Source organism: Pogonomyrmex barbatus, unplaced genomic scaffold (genome assembly GCF_055798465.1).
Source record: "Pogonomyrmex barbatus isolate J1 unplaced genomic scaffold, ASM5579846v1 scaffold7, whole genome shotgun sequence".
NCBI lineage: Eukaryota > Metazoa > Arthropoda > Insecta > Hymenoptera > Formicidae > Pogonomyrmex > Pogonomyrmex barbatus.
This window is the reverse complement of record NW_028297171.1, coordinates 2928982-2954082: the sequence shown is the minus strand read 5'-3', so window position 1 is coordinate 2954082 and position 25101 is coordinate 2928982. Positions and strand designations below refer to the sequence as shown.

The 25101-nt window shown below is 41.3% G+C and overlaps 2 protein-coding genes across 4 annotated transcripts in view; both read left to right on the top strand.

Moving 5' to 3' along the window:
• Window positions 1-4583: 4583 nt before the first annotated feature.
• IP3K1 (inositol-trisphosphate 3-kinase-like protein) lies at window positions 4584-13807 on the top strand. 2 transcript variants are annotated; one of them, XM_011648216.2, is made up of 5 exons: window positions 4584-5466; window positions 11727-12050; window positions 12144-12352; window positions 12441-12912; window positions 13001-13807. In XM_011648216.2, exons 1-5 carry the CDS (start codon window positions 5350-5352, stop codon window positions 13202-13204), a joined length of 1326 nt encoding a protein of 441 aa, XP_011646518.2. In that variant the 5' UTR covers window positions 4584-5349; the 3' UTR covers window positions 13205-13807. The 2 variants fall into 2 exon arrangements, with proteins under 2 accessions (XP_011646518.2, XP_011646519.2); XM_011648217.3 differs by having other exon boundaries at window positions 11711-12050.
• A 1174-nt stretch (window positions 13808-14981) lies between these two features.
• The window catches only part of centrocortin (cerebellar degeneration-related protein 2-like), a 34734-nt gene continuing 24614 nt past the window's right edge, over window positions 14982-25101 (top strand). The window contains exon 1 of one of the 2 annotated variants that reach the window (XM_089083624.1): window positions 14982-15143. In XM_089083624.1, the coding sequence (XP_088939750.1) occupies window positions 15071-15143 (73 nt within the window). In that variant the 5' untranslated portion in view covers window positions 14982-15070. Of the gene's footprint in view, window positions 15144-24406; window position 25101 lie in introns of those variants that run through there. The other variant, XM_089083625.1, reaches the window with a different exon arrangement.

The window sequence follows — 25101 nt, the reverse complement described above, 5'->3', positions numbered from 1 at the left end:
AATGAGAAAGATTTAATTAAGCAAGTTTTGATGGCACTGAATTAAACAGAATTTATGATAATTATATAACCAAATATTCTGGTATGCATTTAGATGTGATATGGAGAAAAATTTGATGTGTAGTAATAACATTCAAGACTACATTCCAAAATTCTACTCGATGGGTAGAGTAGCATTTAATTGATTAATCAGAAAAAGGACAAAAATTTCTTGATTTGGATTAGTCAATTAAATGCTATTCTACCATCAAATAGAATTTTGGAATCTAGTTCAAATGCCTGGTTACTAGGACTACAAGAGGAAAAGAATAAGCATGACATGGTTAAAAGAATGTTAAGGTAGAACTAAACAGATTTTCTACACGGAAAGAACAGTTTTGTTGAATATAGATATAAAAAAAAATTTGGTTAGATTATTAATATAATTATGTACAATAGAATTCCGAAGAATTTTAAAATTTGGCCAAATATATACAGATCCGAAAATAATTTTATTGGACAATCAAAATAAGTTTAAGCACGATGATAATGTATAAAAATGCAAAAAACTTACTAAATATAAATTTGAAAATAATTTTGTTTTATAGAAAATAATTTTGTTTCTTCAAAATTATTAGGTCCAAATTGGTTGCTAAAAAATTTTTGCAGTATTATTATTATTATGCGGTATTATTATTTAAGCTATAAAATGATGTCCAACAAAATTATTTTCAGATCTGACCAAAGATTTACCAACAAAACTGTTCTTTTCTATTGTAATCAAGCGTTTTAACACAGCTCAAGGAGAAACGTAGATCCTGGTTATTCCGCGTGGAGAAACACAGATATTCCTACGCAAATTCGGATGGTTTCTCAACCGCGTTACAGCACGTTCGTTTCGGTGACATTCTTCGCGAAGAACGTGAGGATACGCGGGAGATCGTGGACACCACAATCCGCATATTATCATACTCGTATTTCGCGGTCGATCACCCCTGTCTGTCACCCGAATAAAAGGGAAGCGATCGTCACGTATTTGCGACGCCGGGAATAAGAATTAACTGGATCTCTCTATTTTTTTTCTCTTCCTATTCTTTTTCTTCCAACGGATGAACGACAACGACGACGTCACCCGGAGAAACTCGTGGACTCTCTTGGGAAAGCTGGCGCTTTTCTGATTCTTCCAAAACTTCACGAGGCGATCGTAAAAACACAATCGGGCACAACGGGCGTCGACTTTCTTCCTGATAATGCGACTTACGTCAACGAGCGGCACCGATGACCGGGAATCGCGCGAAGAGATAGCAGCCATCGATCAACCGTCTAGAGTGACTTTGACTAGACTCACAAGGAGATGACAAGAATTGCAAAATACAAAATTGAATGAGCTGTTTTTATTTCAATTTTCACCTACAACATTGTGTGCAATATCCGAATTTTATAATAAATAAAAAGAAATAAATAAATTAATATATGTATACATTAATAAATACATTAATATATGTATAAAAATTGTTGTTATTTTTTAATACATATAATAATAATGTATAAATTAATATTTTATTACAAATAATAACAAAAATTAATTTTGTCGACAAAATATAGTCGTTATTAAAAAAAAAAAGAAAGTTGTCACTGCGAGGTCTCGAACTCTCCTCGTCACAGAAAAAAAAGATTACACTCGCGAGTCTTGGATTGTGTAGCCACGGCACCCCGCACTTTGTGGAGTTATTCATAATCACTTATCATATAGCTAGCCGAACGCCTAACTTTATATGTAAATTTCTCTGAAACTAAGACCCATGCACTCAATTCCTTTTACACTTTTTATACTCTCAACCTCCCCTTTCAAATGAACTATAGCTCATTCAATTTTATATTTCGCAATTCTTGCCAGATTCTCCTTGTCAGATTAGCTTATCGAGGAAATATCTGTACTATTTTAGTAACGGGAATGCGGCATTATCTTCAAATGGAATTTCCTGCGAAATACGAAAACAATGATTAAAATGAGAAACGACGCATATAATTCGTTCTACAATCGCTCAAATCGTGAATTGAGTCAAACGAAGGTCGCAGGTGATCTTTGGAGGCTGTTGAATAGTCGCGACGAGATTCGAGTGATGTTGACGAACGGATTCGGAGATCGCTCTCGGAAAACAGAAATGGTGATCCTCTTGAAAAAAATGTGGGACGCCGACCCCGAAATCGTTTCACGCTTCACCGTGGCACGCCTCGCGCATCCGACATATCCGGAGAATGCGCCCGGTTTCTCGATGGTGTAGATCTATTCTGATTCACTTCGCAACCGGAAGTGAATCAGTCGTGCGCGATTCCTCGCGGATTCCAAAAAGCTTGCGCGAAACAGAGCTTCGTCGAAAAATAAAAATTGAATCTACATGTCAAACACGAAAAGTGCCGAGCCCCGTGACGTATTCCAGCGGATCGAGGATCCTGTTCGGTTGTTTTCGCCACTTGCGAGTCATCCGGTGGTCTCGATAGACAAAAAAATGTGACTAGCGAACAGACTAGCGAGTTCGTGGGAAAACAGCCGGGAACAAGGATCGGGATCATTTATTTTCGTGAAAAGAATGCGTTTCTCGATTTTTGAAATCGCGAAAAATGCAATTTTTCCAGAAAGAAAGAATAGGGGGAGTACCTTTTATTAAATTACTTTGAATCAATTAATTGTGAATTTAAGCGTAATCGCAATTACAAATAATTACAGATAGGTATAGTCAGATTTTTGTATCATCTTCTTCTTTTTTCCCGCATGACTCTTCATTTCTTTCCAATTCAACTTTGATTTTTTTCTCTCTCACTGATTCTTTTTTATTATTCGATGAGTATTTATTATTCGATGAGTTTTATTTTACACTCAGAACAAATTTTAAAGGATATTAGATATCAAAGGGTCAAATTTAAACCAATCACTTGAGTTAAATAATATTTAATTATTTTTAACTACCGTATATCGATTTTAACAAAAAACATATGTTTAAAAAAATAACTACATCTAATCAATTTATTTTTGTAAATAAATTATTTAGTTTCAAAATAAGCAATGTTATTATCTAATAAAATAAAAATGTACATAGTAAATTATAAGACTTCAGTCAAATTTAATACATTTTTAATTATTTTATAGTTATTTAACTTTATTATTTTAATTAAATTAATAACATATTTAGTAGAAGCAATGGCGACTTATAGGAATGGTTAAAAATGAGTAAAATTGGATATAATTCGTAATTATGGATTTATCAATGTACATGTGTGTGTGTGTGTGTGTGTGTGTGTGTGTGTGTGTGTGTGTGTGTGTGTGTGTGTGTGTGTGTGTGTGTGTGTGTGTGTGTGTGTGTGTGTGTGTGTGTGTGTGTGTGTGTGTGTGTGTGTGTGTGTGTGTGTGTGTGTGTGTGTGTAGCGGGAACTGGAAGAGTCCGAACAATGAATTTCTTCTTTGTAACAGAACTTTCTTCTTTATACTTTTTTTTATTTTTCTTCCTTCTCTCTTCAATAACTGATTATAAAAATTTTGACCAAACTCCGACTAATCGACGATTAACTTATCAAACAATATCTGCATTATTCTATTAAAAAGAGCAAAATTATTGACTTCATTGCGTTTTTAAAAAGAACCTTTTGGCAAGAAAGATCAGATCTAGAATAGCAAAGCGAGCAATTCCATTCGTTAATTTAATCACGTAATTTAGTCAAAATCAGTTTTACTTCAATTCGTATGGTTCCTAAAAAGAAGATAGAAAGAGAGTAATGAATCCATTCGATCTTTCTCTTCCTACACAGTAAAAAACATTTTGTATTTGTGTTAAAATCGATCCTTGTTAAAATTTTGGTGTTAAATAATCTACATATTTATATGTAAATTTAACACATGTCTACTATGTTAACTGACCTTAACAGATATAAAATGTAAAATTATTAAAATGATTTAAGAAATGTGTTAAAATAACACAATTCGCACGTATTTATTCAATATATTAAAATTTACACAAAAAAAATATTGGTTTTACTCTATAACAGGAGTGGGGATGACTTGTTATTATTCTTTGTGTCGTTTCGGCACAATCTTGAATTTTGACGCGTCTCGACATGTTATTTTATCATAAAAATTATGTTAATTGTAACACCCAATTAATTTCAAATTAAGATCAAGAGTACATTTCTTTTTTGTTGAAATATTAACATAGTGTCGGTGTTACTATTTAACACATCCATATTATGTTAAATTAATACAAAATTTTGATCGTTTGGGACACGCGATTTATGTTAAATTCAACACATTTTTTCCAACAGTGTAGGCGTGAAAAGGATACGGAAGTGCGATTAGGTATTCTCGGCAAAACTACGTCAAAAATGGAGAATATGCGAGCGCACTTTCTCAAAGCGTGAAGACGATCGGCCTACCGACCGGGTATGCGAAAAAGAGGGATCCGGATTTATTTATTCCCCAGCCTCCTCCTAACCGCAAATCGCCGACGACCCGTGTTCCGTACGTTACGCGGCCCGACTAGCCGCAGTCAGAAGAGGGAGAGGGAGAGGGAGGGCCTATGTTGTACCGATAAAACTACATTCGCGCTCTCTCGTTGCTTCAGTGTTGCCCATGCTGTACGAGCGCATCGCTCGGTGACGTTTGCGGTGTGAGACGCAACGAGGTGAAGCGGAGCGGATCGGAGTGAAGTTGCATCCGTGTCTCGTCGCGCGACGCGACGTAGCGTAGCGTTGTGTGCACACAGAAGCGGTGACGCTGACGCACGCGCGCGCAAGAGAGAGAGAGAGAGAGAGAGAGAGAGAGAGAGAGAGAGCGAGAGCGAGCAAACGGATTCCTAACGTAAGAAGGAGGAAGAAAGATGTTAAGATAGGGGAGGGGAAAGGGGACACGGGAAGTGTAACGCGGCGGAGACAGAAGGATAGACAGAGACGCGACGATCGAGCTGGTGGGAGTGGGACAGCGCTAAACGGAAGCAAGAAGAAGCGAGCGGGACGGAGCGAGAGAATGCGACGAGGGCGAGAAGGAGAGAGCGAGGGACCGTAGCCGAGTTCGGCCAATCGGGTCGCGCGGCTCGCGCCTATCGGGCGTATAGGGTGGTTTCACGGCGCCCCGCGCGTCATTCGTCGACTCGCCTCGGCCGGCGTCGAGCTCGTTGCGCCCGATGAGGAGGTTAGGTCGTACGTTTCTTCGCGCCGCTGAGACATCTCGGACTCCCGGTGAGAACGATCTCGACGTGCGCGCGTGAGAAAGGAAGAAAGGAACTCCGAGTGCCGATTCTCACCGTCACGCTTGTGATATTCGTGCGCGCGCGTGTGTGCCCGCGCGTCTCGACGGCGCGCGCGTGTTCCAAACGTATAAATAATGTCGAGCAGTGTGTGTCACGCGCCCCTGCCAGCACGAATGGAAGCGTTCACCACGAGGCTCTGCCTGCGTGCGGTCGATCAGTATGAGCGACTTCTGCAGACGCACTTCAACAAGGTACGCGGCCCAGATCATCCCCCGTGGAGGTTATTCCCTGTTACTCCCTTTTCCCTCCCTCCCGTTTGACGGAGTATCGACGTGCGTAAGGAATTAATTAACCGAGGATCTTATTTTCTTTGTTAATTTCAATCTCGTTTCAAGCTTCCTGACTTCCTGACTCATCGAGCACGTGGCATTGAACATTCTTAAACCTTCTTAACTATTCATTCCGTCATAAACGCCTCCTTTCCATTTTTTTCACTCCAAGAAAACCATTCAAATCGCAAGAATAAATGATCACGTTGAATTTAGGCTACCTTAGTTTAATGAATTTGTGGATAAGGTGTCGTGTAACCTCGATTCTCGCTAGATCATATCGTAATCTAGATATCTATCATGTTAATTTTTCCCTGAGGAAAACATGCAAATTTTTCCTACTGAAGATAACGGAAGAAAAATTTTCATATTTTTTTTCCCCCCTGGGGAAAAAGTTACACGATCGGTATCTTGACCTGCCTGACAGACGTCACGCTCGCAATTCCCCCCCCCTCTCCCCCGATTTCCACGAGCTCGGTTCGTAACGGCGGTACGGTGTCTGTCGTTCCTAAAGGTCCGTCCCTAAGATCCCTCCAGGACCTTAAGGCACGACTCGCATGTCGCGCGACCGACGATTCGAAATTTCTTATGGCGCGCAAAGTTATTCGCGACGCATCGCCGGAATGCAAGGTATGAGATTACCGCGCGCGAACGGCATGTTGTGTAGCCACGCAGCTGTGTCTACACGCTCTAGATTGGCGTAATCGACGATAACCGGGCCGACTCGCGTCGTTTACGAAACGACGCCGGGAATGTCAGGCGCGTTTCTCTTTGAAATTCGCGATCACTGATCGGCCGACCGACGCGAGGCACGATCACCTGGGCCCTTATTCCCGAAACATATTACACACGAAAATCCTATACGTAATATATATTATGGGATTTTGGTACATACAGGATATGTTTCGAGAACAGAACCCCTAGACTACGCTCAGAAACGCCAGCCGTGAGCGACTCCGTGTGTATTATTTTATCCTCGTTGTTCGCTGAATGTTGTAAACAAGGATAAAATGACGATACACGAGGCGTGTTCGAGTGATGTTTCCGGTGTAGCTCTGGACACGCCGACGGAATCGTGTAATCCTTTGATTTCCGTTCAACGGAGATCGTTGACCCGTCGCATCCGCACCCCGCTTAACATCATGGATCCCGTGTGTCCGTGATTTCATCTCGTTCGACGAGCAATCGTACATCCATACAGGGTGTCTTGAATGAAGATGCGGCAACGTGCGTTTGCTTGTAATCGAGATTAATTCGTGATTTACCGATTAAAGATTAATAGCTATAATAGCTATAATAGCTAAATAGATAGCGCTAGATCACTCATAATTCATCCTGTTTCAGGAATACGTGTTTTCTTAGAACATTCGTAATGCAGATAAAGATATTAGAAGATATTAGAAATGAAGCAAAGCAAGGAAAAGAACGCAATAGAGTGAAATGACAAGATGAAAAAAATGGAGCGATAAATGGAGCGAGATAAGAAGAGATATCCTCTTTAATCCGTGAAATATAATAATAACATGTAATAATAAGTAATAACAATAATAGAAATATGGATACGCAAAAAATGGAATGAAATAAAATAAAGAGAACGCGATAGAGAATGGAATGGCAGGACGAAAAAATAACGATAAATGGAGCAAGATAAAAAGACACATCCTCTTTAATTCGCGAAATATAATAATAATTATTAATAATAAATAATAATAACATAAACATAAATAGAAGATGAAATGAGATAAAGAAAAGAACGTGTAAGAGAATAGAGCGGGAGGGGAGAATGAAAAAGTAGGCGATAAATGGATCAAGATAAAAAGAAATAGCTTCTTTAATTCGCAAAATATAATAATAATGCATAATAATATGTAATAAGCCGCACGTGTATTAAAATGCACGGTTTCACCGTTTAAACCGTCATAAACCGTGCGGTCGTGTCACCGCATTCTGTCAATGTTTCGATCAGATATCTCTTTCTGAATTTACCTTCTTAAACATTAGGATACATGCACAAAATTTCTCGTTTTAAAACGCGGGCAAGAAAGAGCGAGAGAGAGAGAGAGAGAGAGAGAGAGAGAGAGAGAGAGATATGAAGAGATATGAAGAGAAAAAGAGAAATACAACTCGACACAGCTGGCGCAACAGGAGGTCGCTCGACGCAGTGACGTACGTCTTCTTCGTTCCTTCCAACTTTCCAACTTTCATCGCGGCTCGCCTCACTTTTCAGAATCCACCTCGGCTCGGCTATATCCTCGTCCCGGATAAATCTCTCGCCACGTCGTCGGCTCGCGAAAGGCGGATCACCGACGATTAATCACGATTGAAGAGCCTTGATACGGGGGATACGCGTGAAAAATAATGATAGGTTTTCCTATTAAATGACGCACGCGCGCATTGCCGGCTGTGCAGTCGTCGCTGATGATATGTAGCGGTGGTATTAATTTATGTCCACGTGCCGCGGTTACACCGTTCGAGGCGACGGATGGAGAACGAAAAGGAAAACGTGTGGGAATCATTCCGTACAGTCCGGCGAGTGCGTTTCCCGATGATAATGCCGCGAAGCCGCCGCGCCGCCGGAGGATCGAGAGGGTAGTCTTCTCTCGGGTGAAGGGATGCTCGCCGATCAGCGGGGAGGTCAAACGTTGCTCCAACCTGGTTGGAGCAGGCAACCAGGCTCGGCGATATTCACGATTTCGCGGCGAGGCGATTACGCCGCTGCGACAGATCGCTCGAGGCGCGCGGTGACACAGTTTTGAGCGCGGATACACTTGTTACCGAGCCGGGCGCGCGCGATACGCACGTCGGGTCGCTTACGTTTCTCGCCGTGGCAATTCAATAACGGGAATATCGGACGCTCGCGCTATAAACACGCAGGTAACACGCAGGCGGATTCCGGACGGAGGAGGATTCCGCCGTCGGCGAGGCGAGGTGCGACGCGACGCGACAGTGTAATTTTTGCAGAAGTGTCGGCGCTACGCTCGGTGGCAGTATTTACTCGACTATTTTCGTCACACAAAGCCATTACAGCGATTCGCGGCAGAAGAATGAATGGGCGATTTAGGCTGAACGCGTGTCCGGCCCGACTTAACGGACGGAGGCTACTTAGCGCGCGTATGGCGACGCCGTTACGCACAATTAACATTCATTCACGCTTAGTTTTTTTTCTTCTGAAACGCAGCCACATAGTTACACGTGTCCGCCGTGTTTTTCCAAAAACATATTTCTCAAGTAATTTTTTATTCCGCCATTTTACGCGTATAATATCTCATTAATTCCTCATTTTTTTCGGAGAAAAAACCGTCGGTCGCTGAAAATTTTCGCAACGCGGAGACGTCGACGGCGACTCGTCGTCGTCGAGTCATTGAGCAAGTCATTAATTTGTGATATTAGTTTGCGACAGTAATCTATGATACGATAAGATTGCATACACGGAAAGAACACTTTTATTGAAGTATTTCAAAATTTTGATGCAGACTTGAAAGTCATCTTTTATTGCGTCATTAAAGTAATTACATATAGCGTCCAAATTAAGTGTTAGAATATAAAAAAATTTTTGCAGTATTATCATCGTGTTTAAATATCTTATATGATTATTTTGATAGTCTAATAAAATTATTTTCAGATCTGTATCTAATCCAAATATCAGATATTTCAGCATCGTTCTTTCTGTGTATTTCAGACTTACACGCAACAAGAATCCGCATAAATAAAATAGCACGATTAAAATAGCATTTCTTATCGCTTCGTATTTTGTGTTTATCATCACAAGATATTGATAAAGAGAAGATTGATAAAATTAGGCATAAAAGTATTCCCATGTTTATAATATGCACGTTGCAAGAAATATATAAAGAGAAATCAACAAAGGAATGTAATTAGAAAATAAAGTAAAAAATTAATGATGTGAGCGCGTCGATCGAAAGCCAATTATAGAAAGAATAAGCTTTGATTTGAGTTTAACGAGGTCACTAGAGCGTATTTTATGTAGTTTTCTAATGGGATCACTAACGAGAGTTTGATGTCACGGAAAATTAACATTTCGGTCAGGGATCGGATGATCTTTCCATTTTTATCTCAGGAATTCGGCTATCGAAACTTCCGGAAATATCATTCGGAAATATGTACATATTTGAAGGTGAACATTCTATTATTATTATTATTATTATTATTATTTTGTTAAGAAGCGTCTGTAAGTTTGCGAACTTGTGGAGCAATTAAACACTAGACGACGAGTCTACTCAAATCAATACGATTCCTTCCAAGAGTGATCGTGACTTTGTCTTTTTTTCATAAGTTGACTTCGACTAAACTTTAAATAATCGGTAATTTAATCAGTAGAATTGATCAGAGTAAAATTTCCAACTATATATTTCGTTATTCCAATCAATACAATCATGTCTGCTCTGTATAAACAACAAAAGGTTAGTAATTCTATCTGTGTTAACGAAGCAGTACAAACGTTGCTCGACAAGTTAATATATTACCTATTTTTATTTAATAAAAAAATAATAAAAAACTTATAGATTATTCTAGATCGCATTTAAAAATAATACAAAAAATTTTGCAGCGGTTAAAACTTGATTTAAATATATTTAAATATAAAGTAGAAATGTGCTTTAATGAAATATAATTAAGAAATCATGATGAAAATCTCAATTTTTTTATATAAGTATTTTTGAATATTCAAGATGATTTATGTAAAGTTTCATTGCGATGCAGAGATTAATTATTTTGTAAATAAAAATTACATTTTCATTAAGAGCACAACGGAACGAGTGATGACATAAATAAAATTAAATTTTCACTTACAGAATAATTAATCTCTGCATCGCAACAACAAAACTTTACACAAATCATCTTGAATACTTAAAATGTTTATATAAAAAAATTTAAACTTTTTTATCATTATTTTTTAATTCGATACTTCTACTTATTTATTTAAATAAATTTTTTCCAGATTCTAAAACACCGCTAAACTTTTTCGTATTATTTGTATTATTTTAAATGCAATTTAAAGAATAATCTGTATGTTTCTCAACCAATTTTTTTCATTATGAATATAAAAGTTATAAAAATAGGTGAAATACATCCTCCATTGGAGTTTGATCGAAGTCATCCAAAGCTGCACCGCACATTAATCGATAAACTGAGATAAATTCGGAATAATTTTTTTCGTCGCTGGGTACCAGATAGAAAAAATGTTGAATCTGCGGATCGGTCTAAATTAAGCAGATGCACAAATAGACAGGCGCGCATTCGCATCGTACCGTTGTTAGAAGCCTCGACGTTTCGATCGACTCTCTTCTCTCTCCCTTCCCCCCCCCCCTCCTCGTCCCCAGCCCCCTGCCCAGGAGCGATCGCGCTCACGCGACACGCTGGAATCGGCCCTGCGGCGATAGGCGGCATGGTGCTTGAATAAAAGTCACTGACGTCAATAGGTAGAGAGCATGAGACACGATTCGTATTTATGGAACGATCGCGCTTCGAGTTCTCTTTTTTTTTTTTTCTGTTTCCCCCCTCGCGAGAGGCACGCATGATTGTATCAGGCGGGTGTCGTGTTCTTGGATCTCAGATAATTTTTTTGCCCGTTTTTTTTTTCTTTTTTTGTCTCATATTTTATAATGAGAATAAATCTACGGCATTTATCCGCTTACGGCGTGCCGTATACAAACGCGGACAAACTCCCACAAACTTCCTCAAACTAATTAAGAACCGATTGATTCGCTGTCGTAATCGATCGTACTCGTTGCGATCGCGGGACATGAGGCGCGAGCCCGATAATACGACCGGTGATCGAGGTCGAAATCACGGTCGCATTACGTGTCGCGGACCTTGCCGCGGAGATTAAAATGAACGCCGTATCGCGAAATCGAATATTCACGTCGAAAAACGCGGTAACGCCGACTTAACGCGAATAACAACACGCAGCCTTCGCGTGCGCGAACGCGTGGTCGGTTTTCTTTTCCGTTTTTCTCGGAGTAGCGAGATAACTCTCGGATCGTCCCCGAGATGAAATCGGGAATCGCCCGAAGAGAGTTATTTACTTGTCGGGAGCGAAACCGATCCGATTGAATATCGATTTTCCTCGGTTCCGGACGACTGAAATTTCGAGGCAGCGCGCCCGATAGCGTAACGCACTGTCCCGGTTGGATTAAATTCTTAGTAGGCCTCTCTGGTTGCAGCCCTCGAGCAAGGAGCAAACACGGGTGAACAGTCATGATTCGATGGGCAACAAGGACCACCGTCGGCAGAAAGATGGATCCAGTGGCGGTGGGAGCAGCGGTAGCAGCAGCAGCAGCACCTACAGCGCCTTCCGTCAATGGCGACGGAGTACTTCGATCGGGTCTCACAGCAACCGATCCAACAGCGCTGGCTCCAGATCGTCTAGCTCGTTCACCAAATTGCCCAATGACCCAGCCACCCTGCGGAAAATGGAACAGTTCCCCTTGGTCCTGTCCGACGCGACCATGCCGGACGAGGATCTATCCCTGAAATTCCTCGCCCTGGTGCGTATATTTGCACACGCCAGTACATGCCAATCTTTCACTCGTTTAAAAAAAAAAAAAATAAAAAAATTTCAATCAATTGCGATGTTGCAGAATGCTCTGGATCTGACGGCACCGGCCAGCGACGTGCTCTTAAAGAATCGACTGAAGTCCTGGTTTCAATTGTCAGGCCATCCGGATGGCTTTGCGCCCGCCGGTCCCGGTACTGTTTGGAAGAGGAAAACAGGCGGCGCCGAGAACACGGAACGTCTTGTTTACGAGACCCTGAGCAAGGAGGAAGCGCTGCGAGATTGCATACCGAGGTTTATTTGAAAATCTTTCTTGTCTTTTGGCGACGTAAGTAAATAGTAGAATCGGTTCGCGGGACTCAACCATGTCTCCCATTTGTAGATATTATCGGGAAGTCGAGTACAAGGGCGATACGTTCATCGAGCTGCAGGATTTGCTCTTTGGTTTCAACGATCCGCACGTCATGGACATCAAAATGGGTACCAGGACCTTCCTCGAGTCCGAGGTGTCCAAGACCACCGCTAGGCCGGACCTCTATCAGAAGATGATAGCCGTCGATCCGGACGCGCCGACCCAGCTGGAGCACGAGCAACGCGCCGTGACCAAATTACGGTACATGCAGTTCCGCGAGCAGCAGAGCTCGACCTGCAGCCACGGTTTTCGCATCGAAGCGATGAAACTGCCGGGTGCACCGCCGATCACCGATCTCAAGAAGGTCAAGTCGCATTCGGAGGTGCTCGACACCATAAGACAATTCCTCGGCAGACGCGAGGACACCCGTCAAAAGATCCTCGCGCGTCTCAGGAACCTGCGAACCAAGATTGAGAAATCAAAGTATTTTGAAACTCACGAGGTACGGCGCGACGTCAGTTGTTCCCTAATTTTCGCCGTTTTCGCTGTAACGACACGTGTACTCATTCAAACTTTATGTCATTTTTCAGGTAATCGGCAGTAGTATTTTCATAATTTACGACAGCGAAAAGGTGGGCGTTTGGCTAATAGATTTCGCAAAGACACGAGAGGTGCCGGATGGGCGGAAGCTCACACACAGACGTCCTTGGGAAGAAGGTAATCACGAAGAGGGTTTCTTGTACGGATTGGACAACTTAATTTCAACCATCGAAGAAGTCTGTCTTTCTACATAAATATTTTCGATGTTTGCGCACGACGGAATTCAGAAACTTTTCTACGCTAACGAAACATCGTTTACTCATGTACATATCGAGTGAAAAAAAAGTATTCGTATTCTATCGCGTTTATAGTGATTTTTAATTAAATATAAGTGCATCAGTATCGCCAGAACATCAAAAGGAAGATTATATCATGTAAGTGAGTAAAGAGTGATGACCGCGCCGAAAAATGGTGTACTAGCTCACATGTGTTTAGCTCACTTTTGCTCACTTTTTGATCTTGTGAATTTTCAGATATGTTTATCGTCATTATTTATGTCATCGATATGTACATATATTGGTATTTAACTCTAAGTCGAAGACTGCTTTCTATTGCATTTCACGCGCATTTTTCTAAGAGACCAAATCCGCAGCATATTACCCTGTGTACAAACGTGTAATGTACAAAAATAGCTTTTAAGATAGTGATAAGTAATCTAATATGGTAAGCGAGGCTTATTTATGAGGAGTGCTTACGTCGAATAATAATAATAACGTTCTTACTTTTTTTAAAGAATACTTGTCTTCAATCGCTTCGTGTTTGAAATTGTAGGCGTAAATAAATAATCTTCGTATATACTTGTGTGACTGGTTTTATCCATTTTAGACATTATATATCTTTACAGACATAATTATCTTGTTTCTTTTTTGTATGATAATTTTTCTATTTAAAAAAATTATTCTATTAAACTTTATAAACTTTATAAATGACTGAAAAATTATCTAAAGCAAAAAATCGCAGTCAGTTTGCGAAATGTCTTATTTACGCATTATTTATTTCTCGAAAATATTTTAGCAGTTAATCATTTAAAGGAAACAAAATATTTCCTTTAGAAGACAGAAAATATGCTTTTTGTAATTCAATAATGCTTGTTTATAATTCAGTGATTAAGGATATTTAAATGAAAATTTTTTGCAGAAATTTTAATATCTCTTGACTCATGTTACTGTGAATATATATAAATTCTTAATTTTGTCCTGATTTACGATTTACAAGCTATTTGCTAAATATTATGCGAAGTTGCTTGTCTCGTTATTTTTTTCTTTTTTTTTTTTAATGTAAGAGAGGGTTAATGTAAGAGAGGGAGGAAAGATGAAGAGAATGCTAATGTTAATAACGACGTGATAAATATATAAAAAAAAAATATAAAAAAAAAATAAAAAATAAAAAAAAAGAGAGAGAGAAAGAGTGAAGCAACATTGATCGATCGTTATTAGTAGTTATCATTAGACTTATCGAAATCCTTCGATATCTCGCGTGCTTTGCCTTATCACAAGCATCGCGAGACGGGTTACGTCAGTCAAGCACCTCTCTCTCTCTCTCTCTCTCTCTCTCTCCCCCCCCCCTTCGCGAGCGTTATGTACATACACACACGTGCGTGAACCAGGCGGACAGCGCGGTGGAGCGCTGTTAAAAATAAACAACGAGAAAATCGGCCGCGGGTGCGGGAGAGAAACGGAGATGGAAAGGAGCCCCCCGTTCCGTCCGTACAGGTGCGCGTGCAGGCGCGTGGAATCGGGTGTAGCGACTACTTTGAAACGCCCATGTGTTCCAGCCTCGTGTCCTTTCGTTCGCGTCGCTCGTGTACCGATAAAGCTGCCTGCGATCGCGTCGATGTCTCCGCGAGTCTCCGAGTAGATCTCTCTCTCCCGCGTGTGCGTGTCTGTCGCGTTTCGCGCGCCACTCCCGCGCGGATTCTCCTCCTTAGGGGCCGATTTTCCTCAGGGGTAAACTCAACAACGGGAGAAATTTGGCGTGGATTCCGCCGCGACAGGTGGAACGTCGACGCGTTCGCCAATTCCTCGCGACCGGCGACATCGAGGACCATCACCGTGTCGGCCATGGCGACTTCCCAGGATTTGGAGAACGACTGGGCCACGCTCTGCCACGACACCGATAACTGGACTCACTACGGTAAAAAAAAAAAAAACAGTGTTTTAGTTCAATCAATAATATTTTGGATTCTCTCGAAGTTTCAAAATAAGACGAGACTGTCGGCGAAAAAACGGATAGTTATCGGAACGTCGTACGGGAAGTTGCGAATGTTACGACATTCGTTACGAAAGTGACAGTGCGATAGCGCCTCGTGACATTTCGGGCTAACGAGATTGCCGACGAGTAAATTGATTCCGTGCATCCCGTCCAATCATCCATCCAGCCAATCAACCATCCGTCCCACGTTCGCGAAAATTGCTTTCGAGGATTCCCGAGATTCGAAAGAGTCTCGGGCGGCTCGGATGACTCTCTGTCTGTTGCGAGAGCCGTCGCTAAAAGTCGAAGGATAAAATTTTTTTTTTCGAACACAGATACGTCGACCGTTAATGCCCGCCGGGGACTTGGCGGTAACTTTCTTTTCGATTAATAGAGGAAGATCGTCGCTTCTCGCTGCGACGTCGTCAAGGTGCGCCGCGCTGCGAAAAGATCCGTCCCTCTCTTCACGTCTCGGGACCCGTGTGTCGTATGTACGTGTCGTATGTACGTGTTGGGAAAGGTCCGAAATCTCGAAACCCACGTGTGTACCCACGCGCATGCTCGCGTCACGCCGGTCAAAGTCTTGTTTATTACGCGCGTGTACTTATAATCTGACGCGTAACGCCGTTCGCGTGGACACCGTCGTTCGATTACACACTTTCCTCATCGACAACCACACCGGCATGTACATTACGTAAAGGCACGGGCTGTGCGGTCGAAACGTGCCGCGATGCCCGTTTACGCCACCCGCTTATCGTCGGCATTCGTTCGGCGAGAAAGTGGAAATTCAGGCTTCTCTCGCGTTATTCGCGGAATTTTATACCGGAATCGCTCTTTTCCTCCTCGCGGGAAGGACAATCTTTTGTTGGGCCAGATATAGATATGGAAAATGATAATTTTGTTTGGGTCGTCAAAATATTTATGTGAAATCGATGGCTAAAATGTCAGAAATTCTTTACGGTATGCCGATGACATGATAATAAAAGCATAGAGTACGTGTTTTATTACTGTATGCGTGAGATATATCGCTCAGCGCAATCCACTTTTCCCTTGACGAGCGAGAGGAACGCGAACGGAATTCGACGAGTGACTCGCGCTCGGCGAGTTCTCTCGCACTGCGGACGTTATCGAGTCGCGTAATTGGCAGATTGAACGACAGCGATCGACTTTTCTCCGTTAACGAGAGCTTTGACTCGTTTCGGATTCATCCAAGTCCATAGAGCGCGTCGTCAATACTTTCCCATCGAGTGTTGCCTTTCGCGGATGATTATGACTCTGAAGGTTCCTGGAGGATTCGGGTAAACTATTTCTTTCTTTTTCTTCTTTTCCTTCACGTCTCCGATGGATTTCCAATTCACTAGGATAGGGTATCACAGTTCTGGATCGTAAAATCCAGAAGTTTTTTTCTTGAAGAAGGGGAAGATTCCTCTTCTTAAAATACATAGAGATCCTCGAGGGATCGACGGGAAAATACATAGAAATTCACGATATGAGAAAATCGATCGCAAAATAATCAGCTCCAAGTATGCTTCGAGCCTCAAAACACCCGAACAGACGGTCGGGGATGGATTGTTCTATTCTGTTTGTTTTCTAATGAAGTGGCGTTTTTTTGTTCGAATTAAATACATACGGTACGAGAACAATCAAACATAGACGCGTCTCGCCTGAAAAAACACGTCGTGAAACATCGTGACTTTCGCGATTGTGACCTCGAGATTCCCATCGATATCGTGTAAATTATGTTTCCTTAAAGGAAAGAATTTCAAATATCTTCCTTTCTAACTGCCTAGAACCCTGGAAGTAATTTCATGCAAATTCCAATCAACTTTGGCGAATGGCACTTATAGCATTTTTTAAGGTGGGTAAATTTTTTTGTTGCTTGATTGTATTAGAAACAGCAATTTATATAATTAGAAAATTTGCGGCAAACACTGTCGATTGAATTAATTGCCGATTAATTAAATTGGAGTGACCGAGGTTGTTCTAGATAATAATAATAAATTTGTAGTACATGTATACACAAGAGTGATTTATAACAGTTCAAATAATTACTAAGAACATGAATGAAAAATGTTTGTGCGAAAGATAAGGCGCCAGCTAAATTGCTAGTACGATTTATCTGTGGTAAAAATAAAATGAGATAGATTGTAAAACAAAAACATGGTAAACAAAAACATAAATCGTATAGAACGTGAATTAGATTGAACGCAAACACATAGAAAAAATAGTTTTGCTGAAATATTTAAAAATTTGGCCAGATCTAAAAATAATTTTATTACGTCATCAATATAAATATATAGAATGCTAAGCATGATGATAATTTTATAAAATTTTTGATAATCTTTATAATAATAATTTTTATAAACTAATTTCAATGTCCTATATAATTATTTTCAGTGTGATAAGAGACATTTTTGTAAATAATTAGATACAAATTTAAGAAAAATGTAATTAGGTAACAGATACAGATATACGTTTTAGGTGAATAACTAAATATAACTAACTAACTAAATATATCTATAATAATTTTAATTTTTAATTATTTTAATAATTAATTATTTTAAAATATATGTAGATATGTAGATATATTTCTAAATACAATCTAAATATATCTTTTTTAAATATTTAATTTGATGATATTCTTATGATGATCCCTATTTAGAATCTATATTTAGGATCATCTTAAATACAGTCTTAAGTCATTATTAACCAATCAGATGACTGTATTGACATCTTGAGATGTTAAGATAATTACTTTTGTACGAGTCAAGACTAAAAATATAAAAATATCTTCAATATAAAAATTATAATACTCTTACTTATATACGAGAACATCTATGCATCAATACAAATTCAGTCAAATTAAGACTGAATTTTTTCTAAAAAGATTATAATATTCTTGCTTATATATGAGAATATACCTGCATCAATACAAATTCACTCAAATCCAAATTTTTTTAAAAAGATTTTAATATTCTTATATATATATATATATATATATATATATATATATATATATATATATATGAGAATATATAATCTCTTGAAGGGTAATTTTTCTCTGTGTAAAAAGTGAGACTCGTTGAAATCAGATCGCGTAGCCTCTATCCTCTCTTCGTCGTGGACAACGTCGACCGGGGACGGCGATCGATTGAGAATGCTCCAGATGAGGTATCGATACGTGCGAGCAGATAAATACGTCTGATAAATGAGTGCGAGCGTAACCACGCGGCGACACAACGACAACGGCAACGTTACGGTATCGGATCGCAACGGATCGTTAGGTAGCCTCGCCACGTCGATTAGTCTCGCATACCGATCGAAAAGAGCGGCACCGGGGAAAGGAAAAAAATATCCGGACGCACAGCTGCATGCGCCGTCAATCGCGATTGCGATAACGGTGAAACGGAAACGGCGGTTTTCTCCGGGCAAATTGGAAGCGCGATGCTCTTCTCACCGGAAAGAGAGGAAAAGAGAAGAAAAAAGTATCCCGCGGCGATCGAGCTCACAATCGGTCACGAGAGGTCGCCGAGAGGTGAGACGAGCGAGGGTAAAAGTTCGCGGCCACGTGGAATAGAGATAGGTCGGATCAAGATCATCAACGGTGGTGATGGTGGTGGCGGTGTGAAATCGCCGCGGTCGTTTTCTAACCGCAGAAACGGAAGGCCGACTTTTCCGCGAACTCTCGCCGTGGAATCGCCGTAAGATAATTCACTTGCGACGCGCGAGGAAAACGGCAAGGTGAAATGGAAACGCAATTCACCCTTCGCTTTTCCTTCCCCTTCCTCTCTCCCCCCCCCCTCCTCTTCGAGTCTCTCGCTCTTTCTCTATTGATCATTGATCGAGAGCGTATGCCAGTCGAACTGAAAAAAAAAAAAAAAAAAAAAAACGATCACCGGTATCTCTTTTGATCGAGTATCCGCGCGCCAGCATCCGCGCGCGCGGCTTCGCAGGAGACGTGTAATTTCGGAGACAGATGAAAGACGGGTTCTCATAAGCGGGGGAGGGGCGGGGGGGGAGGGAGGGAGGGAGGGAGAGGGGACGCTTCCATTGTGCTCCTTTCGCCTCCTATCGCAATCCTAATTGTCCACCGGTCCTGAGAGATCGCGGTGAAATCGGGAATCGCGGCTCCGCCGCGCGCCGCGGAATGGTAATTTCTTCTAATAGCAGGAAGCGCGCCGGTGAATTCCCCCGAATATCTTTTCGCGAGGGAGGTTCGGCGTCTCCTCCTCCGACGAGGAAAACGAGGAGAACGAAGGCGAGAGGAATCCCACAGGTGTATAATCGCGAGAGTCAGGGACGATACGCTCGATTCGCCGAGAAGCGAGAAGCTGTTCCTCCCTTCCCCCCCCCTTCTCCCTCCTCTCCCGCATTGTGTCCGTCGGTCCTGATTATATATCATTAATACGTATTATCGGCATCAAGAGATGCGATAAGGCGGGACGCGTTTACGGATTAGGAGAGACCTCGGAACTTCTCGAGTCTTCTCTAGCGAGCCGAGGCTCCTTCTCACGTTACTATTGTAGATATTATTATTACCAACGTGCAATCACCTCGAGGGAGAGAACCGGCGAGCGGGGGTAAACATCGGTTACGGTGCTCTTACGGCTTTCCGCCCCCCTGAGCCGTGGAAAACGAAACGCGAAATCCGCGAGATACGCTTATCGACGATGATTGGAAGCCCAATCCTTCGCTTCACGCTCGCCGATCGACCGGAAGCGGTCGGTATTTCGTGCGCGCCGGTGAAATTGGGCTAGGATAATAATTTGGAGTCTCGATGGGCGGAGTGTTCCACGGCAATTACGGATTGTCCTACCGAGGCCGATCGTAATTAGACGAGTTCGCCTTTCTCCCGGTTAATTGGCGCACGTGGCGGATATGTCACACTTGTTTTTATATAATTTTTATATTCATGAAAATACAAAAAATAAGAAATAATATAAAATTATTATGAAAGAATTATGAAAAAATTTATAGACTGTTCTAAATTGCAGTATTATTAAAAATAATACGAAAAGATTAGCGGCAGTTTAGAATCTGGATGAAAAATTATTTAAATGAATAAGAAGAAGTGTGTTTTGGAAAATGTAATTAGGAAATAATGACAAAAATCCCAATTTTTTTTTTATATAGATATTTTAAGTATTCAAGATTATTTATGTAAAATTTGATTGCGATGCAATCTATAAAAATTAAATTTTTATTTACAGAGTAACTAATTTCTGCATCACAATGAAATTTTGCATCTCTGTATCATTTTCAATACTTAAAGTATTTATATAAACAAATTAAGATTATAAGATTTTTGTCATTATTTCTTAATTATACTTCTATTAAAGAGAACACATTTATATTTAAATAATCTTTGATTCAGTTTTTAAATTGCCACAATTGTTCATACACAGAAAGAAATAACGATTTAATAAATTTGATTAGGATCAAAGAAATTAATTTTTTTTAAGTAATCCAAACAAACCAATTATTAATTTAACAAATTCGATTGTTTGATTTTTTTAAATAATAAGCTTTATTTTAAATAAAATATTTGTTTGAAAAACGCTCTTTGCTATATACTTCAACAATCTTAAAGAATCTCTTTTTTTCATTGAAATAATATTTAATTTAGCCAAAGTATTATTTAATTTAAAGATAAATTTTATTTTCTTTAAATAATAGTGTTTTTTCTATTAAACAACACGGTATATTATATTCTAACAACAAAATAACAAAAATCTTAATTCAACAAAATGATATTTAATATAAAATTATGTTGTATAAATTAAATAAATTCAAATAAATAGAATTGCTAAATTCAAAGAAACCTTTTTCTCGATATATATTATTTTTAAATACGATAAATCTAAAATAATAATCTGTAATTTTTTTCAGAGTTTTTTCATTGTAAATAAAAAAAAGGTGTAATACATCAGCATTGAAGAAAAGAAAAGAAAGAGCAAAATAATGAAAAATCCGCTTTCTTCGGCGGAAAAACTGCGATCCGATGAGAAGCGCGTCGATGAAGATGAATCACCGTGACATTGCGAATTTTTTTTAACGGCGCCGACGATAAATACGCATTACGCTGCTTTGACACCGCGCATCGGTCTCCGGAGCCGGTTTCCCTAGAGGAATAATTAATTAAACTATTACGCCTGGCGCGACGACTCGAGTCCGAGTCCTTCGCGTTAATGGACCGGCGACGGGTTTTTCGATCGCGCGTCGCGAGATGACGGCCGCTAGTTATTTACACGACGCGCGGTTAATCATCAGATACGAGCCCGCGATAACACGCGGGTTATCTTGTTAAACGGGCTCGAGGTACGGGCCGCGCGACGTATACCGTTAACGTACAAAATTATATACGTCCCGTTCACGACCCGTCGTTTCTTATCGAGTTGGAAAGTCGATCTTTCGATTTATTCGCGTGCGGAAGCGCGAGGGTATATCCGGTTTGGCCTTATTTATCAGCCGCCTGTCGCCTGGTTCGCGCTCTCGAAAGCCGATCGACGCACCGCACCGGGGAGAGGATTAGGGGAGTTTCCACAACTGTCGCGGAGTCGCGAGCGAGGATGGGAGAAAAAGGGTGAGACAATCCCGGGGGATTAAGTCGCGCGTAACGTCCGCGCGGCGTCCGTAATAAGACGTGTTAATCCCGTTTAGCGTAACGGGACAGGTGAATTACTTCCCGAGTGTATTATCCGGTCGAAACGGACACGCTCGTGTATGCATGAACGCACGTGCAAAATGTGCAACGTGCTGACGTCGGCGCCGTAATGAATACCACCCGACTGGAAATGCGAACGATGGCTGTCGATGTCGCGATGAAAAGTGTCGATTTGCTAAGTCATTCCCAGCACACACCCGCCCCGGAAATTATTTCCCTCTTCGTCTCGTCTTGCGTTAAAATCAAAACAATTAATACACTAAGAAAGATGTTTCGCTGGTCCTAAAATTCCAAATGTTGCAATCAAAATGTTTTCTGTATCTTCCGTAATTAAGGAGGGCAGGGAAAGGAAAGGGGGGGGGGTAATGGATTTTCATAAATTTAATCATCGAGTTATTAAAGATTTTAGCTTTAACATGCCGCGTTTTCAAGTCCGTTAAAAATAAGCGCATGATTTACGATATAAAGTAATCGTTTCGATTTTATAAATATAATAATTCAATAATAAAAATATTATTAAACTTCTAAGATCTAGCCCATTGAATAATGTTCTTTCTGATTTGTTTTTTATATCTGCTTGAAAATTGTCTGTCTGAAATATATATTTTTATAATAATATTTGACAATATGCAAAAAAATTTAGGTCTCAAGATAATCAAGTCACGCTGTCACTTTTATAAGAGTGTGATTTAGTTATTATCTGATTGGACGCTATAGAGAGATAGTCTTGCCAAGTTTGACATATCATTCAGATTTAAATTCTGCCTCTGTCATCTATATTGATTAGATATAAAAAAAAACATATGCACTATCGCACTAATCGCACTCTTTACTAATCATTTGTTCATCTCAATTAAATTTTCATATCTATGTACATAATTTTCGCTATGACTGCAAGATCATTTTTTCAGTGTATGTACGTTACATGAAAAAAAATACATTTATTATTTTTTTTACGAGCGTCTCGCTATGGAACAAATTCAGACGAAAAAATTAATTCTGGAATAATAATTTGACACGTTTTATTAGTATTACAAAAATATAATTTTTTAGTTGTTTTTTTGCATTAGCTTGTTTGCTCCTTATTTTCTTTTGGCTAATCTTTTATTGTTATTAACACTTTGAGTAACAATATCGTTAATTGTTATAAATAATATAATTTTTAAGTAAAAATATAATACATCTCATAATAAAGAAATAACATATTTAATGTATTACATATTCTACAAAATAATGTATAGTATATAAAAAAAGAGATAGAAAAGAAAGATATATAGAACGGATTGTATGCAGGAGGAAAGGTCAACTGTGAAAGGTGAAAACATTTTTCATGAGAGGGGGGGGGGGAGAGAAAAATTAAACTCAACTCGGAATAATTTCCTGCTGTTTTGAATTGCAAATAAGCAAGGCGAAAATAAATTAGCAACGATAATAAATAAAGAGAAACTATCTTTTGAATTATGTTTAAGGGCAAATTTCCATTTACACAACAAAAGTTTAAAAATATGCGTCATTATGTTGCTGTATATGAAATGCAGCTGACATTAACGAGCGGTTTTGTTACAGGAAGCGTGTACATATACACACACACACACACACACACACGCGCGCGCGCGCGTATATATATATATATATATATATATACGCAAACGCAATGTAAGACATAAGGGAGATTTTTCAAAACTGAAATGTTTTCGGATTCCCGTTAATCAACAGTTGTGGTAGTCAGTTACAGCGATATGTTATTATGCAATGCGATATATGGCGCGAGAGAGCGAAGAAGAATGCGAAGACCTATAAATCATACAATCCGCGCGCGATGTACACGCGGCGTTTATTGCGCGTCGTGTGAAGCATCGCGAACAATGATAATCGGGACTTTCCCCGATATCTGATCATAGCTTTACGCGCGTTGCGCGAGTCGAAGTGTTACCGAATAATTCGGAAGCGGCGGCGAGTTGCGCGCAACGCGTAACGCGATAACACCGCGAATTCTTTTCGCCGCGGTCGTTAATTATGCCACGACGAAATAATAAACAAACCGACCGTGCGCAACGTGTTCACCTACATTTTTACCTCGCTCTGCACCGCGGCGATGGACACGATTCTTGTTGCATCAATGCCGTAATTTCGCCGCAGGAGGAGGAGAAGGAAGAGGAGGAGGAGGAGGAAGAGGAGGAGGAGGAGGAAGAGGAGGAGGAGGAGAAGGAGAAAGAGAAGGAGGAGGAAGAGAATGAGGAAGAGAAAGGGGGGAGAGGAATGCGCGAATGGTCTACGCACTTCCTTGAAATTTGCGCATGGCCAGTCAGGAGGTCCTCGCCTACGGTCAAATTTACGTACGCGGGCATTTGGACCCGAAGATAATCAGCCGGCCACCACTTGGTCATCAGGTGGCCCCGATGTCCGAAGTCTCTCGTTTCTTCCATCTTAACATAAGCGGGTGGCGATAACAACGCAATAGCGCAGACGCCGGCGGGTCTCTGTTATTGATCCGCGCGTCATGCGCCGTCGTGTTTCACGGCTAAAACGGCGGCGCGGGGACGCGGCGCGGACGCTCGGCTCGGCGGGGCAGTGCCAGCGGTGCCAGTCAAGCCGGAGTGACAACGCCGGAGTGGCCGCGTCGCGAGCTGTCAAATAGCCGTGTGGTAGCGTCGCGTCGTCGTTCGTCGGTGATACGTGGTGCGACGCGCGAGAGCCGCGCGGGTCCGGTTCCTCGGGGGATCTCGCGGCCGAATAGCGGGGACCTACGAGAGCACGAGGGAAGGAGGAGCTCGCTCGCGGACGATCCTGGAGAGTCGTCGTCGATCGGTCGGTCGACGCGCCGTGCCGCGCCGTGCCGCGCCGCGCCGCGCCGCCGCAGGTGGCCATCGAGAATAACCACCGCCGAGAGAAAGTGACGTTCCGGAGTCGGCAGCCCATGGCCGGCGGCTTTTCGCGAGCTCTCCGAGATCCCTGAGGCCCCGCGACTCCCCGAGGTTCTCCGCGCGTCGATTGGCTCGCCCGCGGCTGTGCGGCGAGCGCGCGCCAATCGCTCCGCGAGTGCACGGGCCAAGCGGCCCCTCGCGCCGCGCCGGTTCGCGGACCCGCACGGCGCCGCTCGACTGTATCGAGGACAACTCGCGGACGGCACCGGCAGCCGCCGGCGGCCATCGTCGCGAAAATGAGCCTGCTGTCCTCCTCGATCGGCGGCGTCCGCTACCACGCGGACGAGGACACCGACCACAACATGCTCCAGGG

Excerpts from the sequence above, each read along its gene's own strand:
- IP3K1 (XM_011648216.2), top strand. The coding sequence starts at position 5,350 with ATGTCGAGCAGTGTGTGTCACGCGCCCCTGCCAGCACGAATGGAAGCG. Across the intron at positions 5,467-11,726 it reads TGCAGACGCACTTCAACAAG|CCCTCGAGCAAGGAGCAAAC; the intron begins GTACGCGGCCCA and ends CTCTGGTTGCAG. Across the intron at positions 12,051-12,143 it reads CCCTGAAATTCCTCGCCCTG|AATGCTCTGGATCTGACGGC; the intron begins GTGCGTATATTT and ends GCGATGTTGCAG.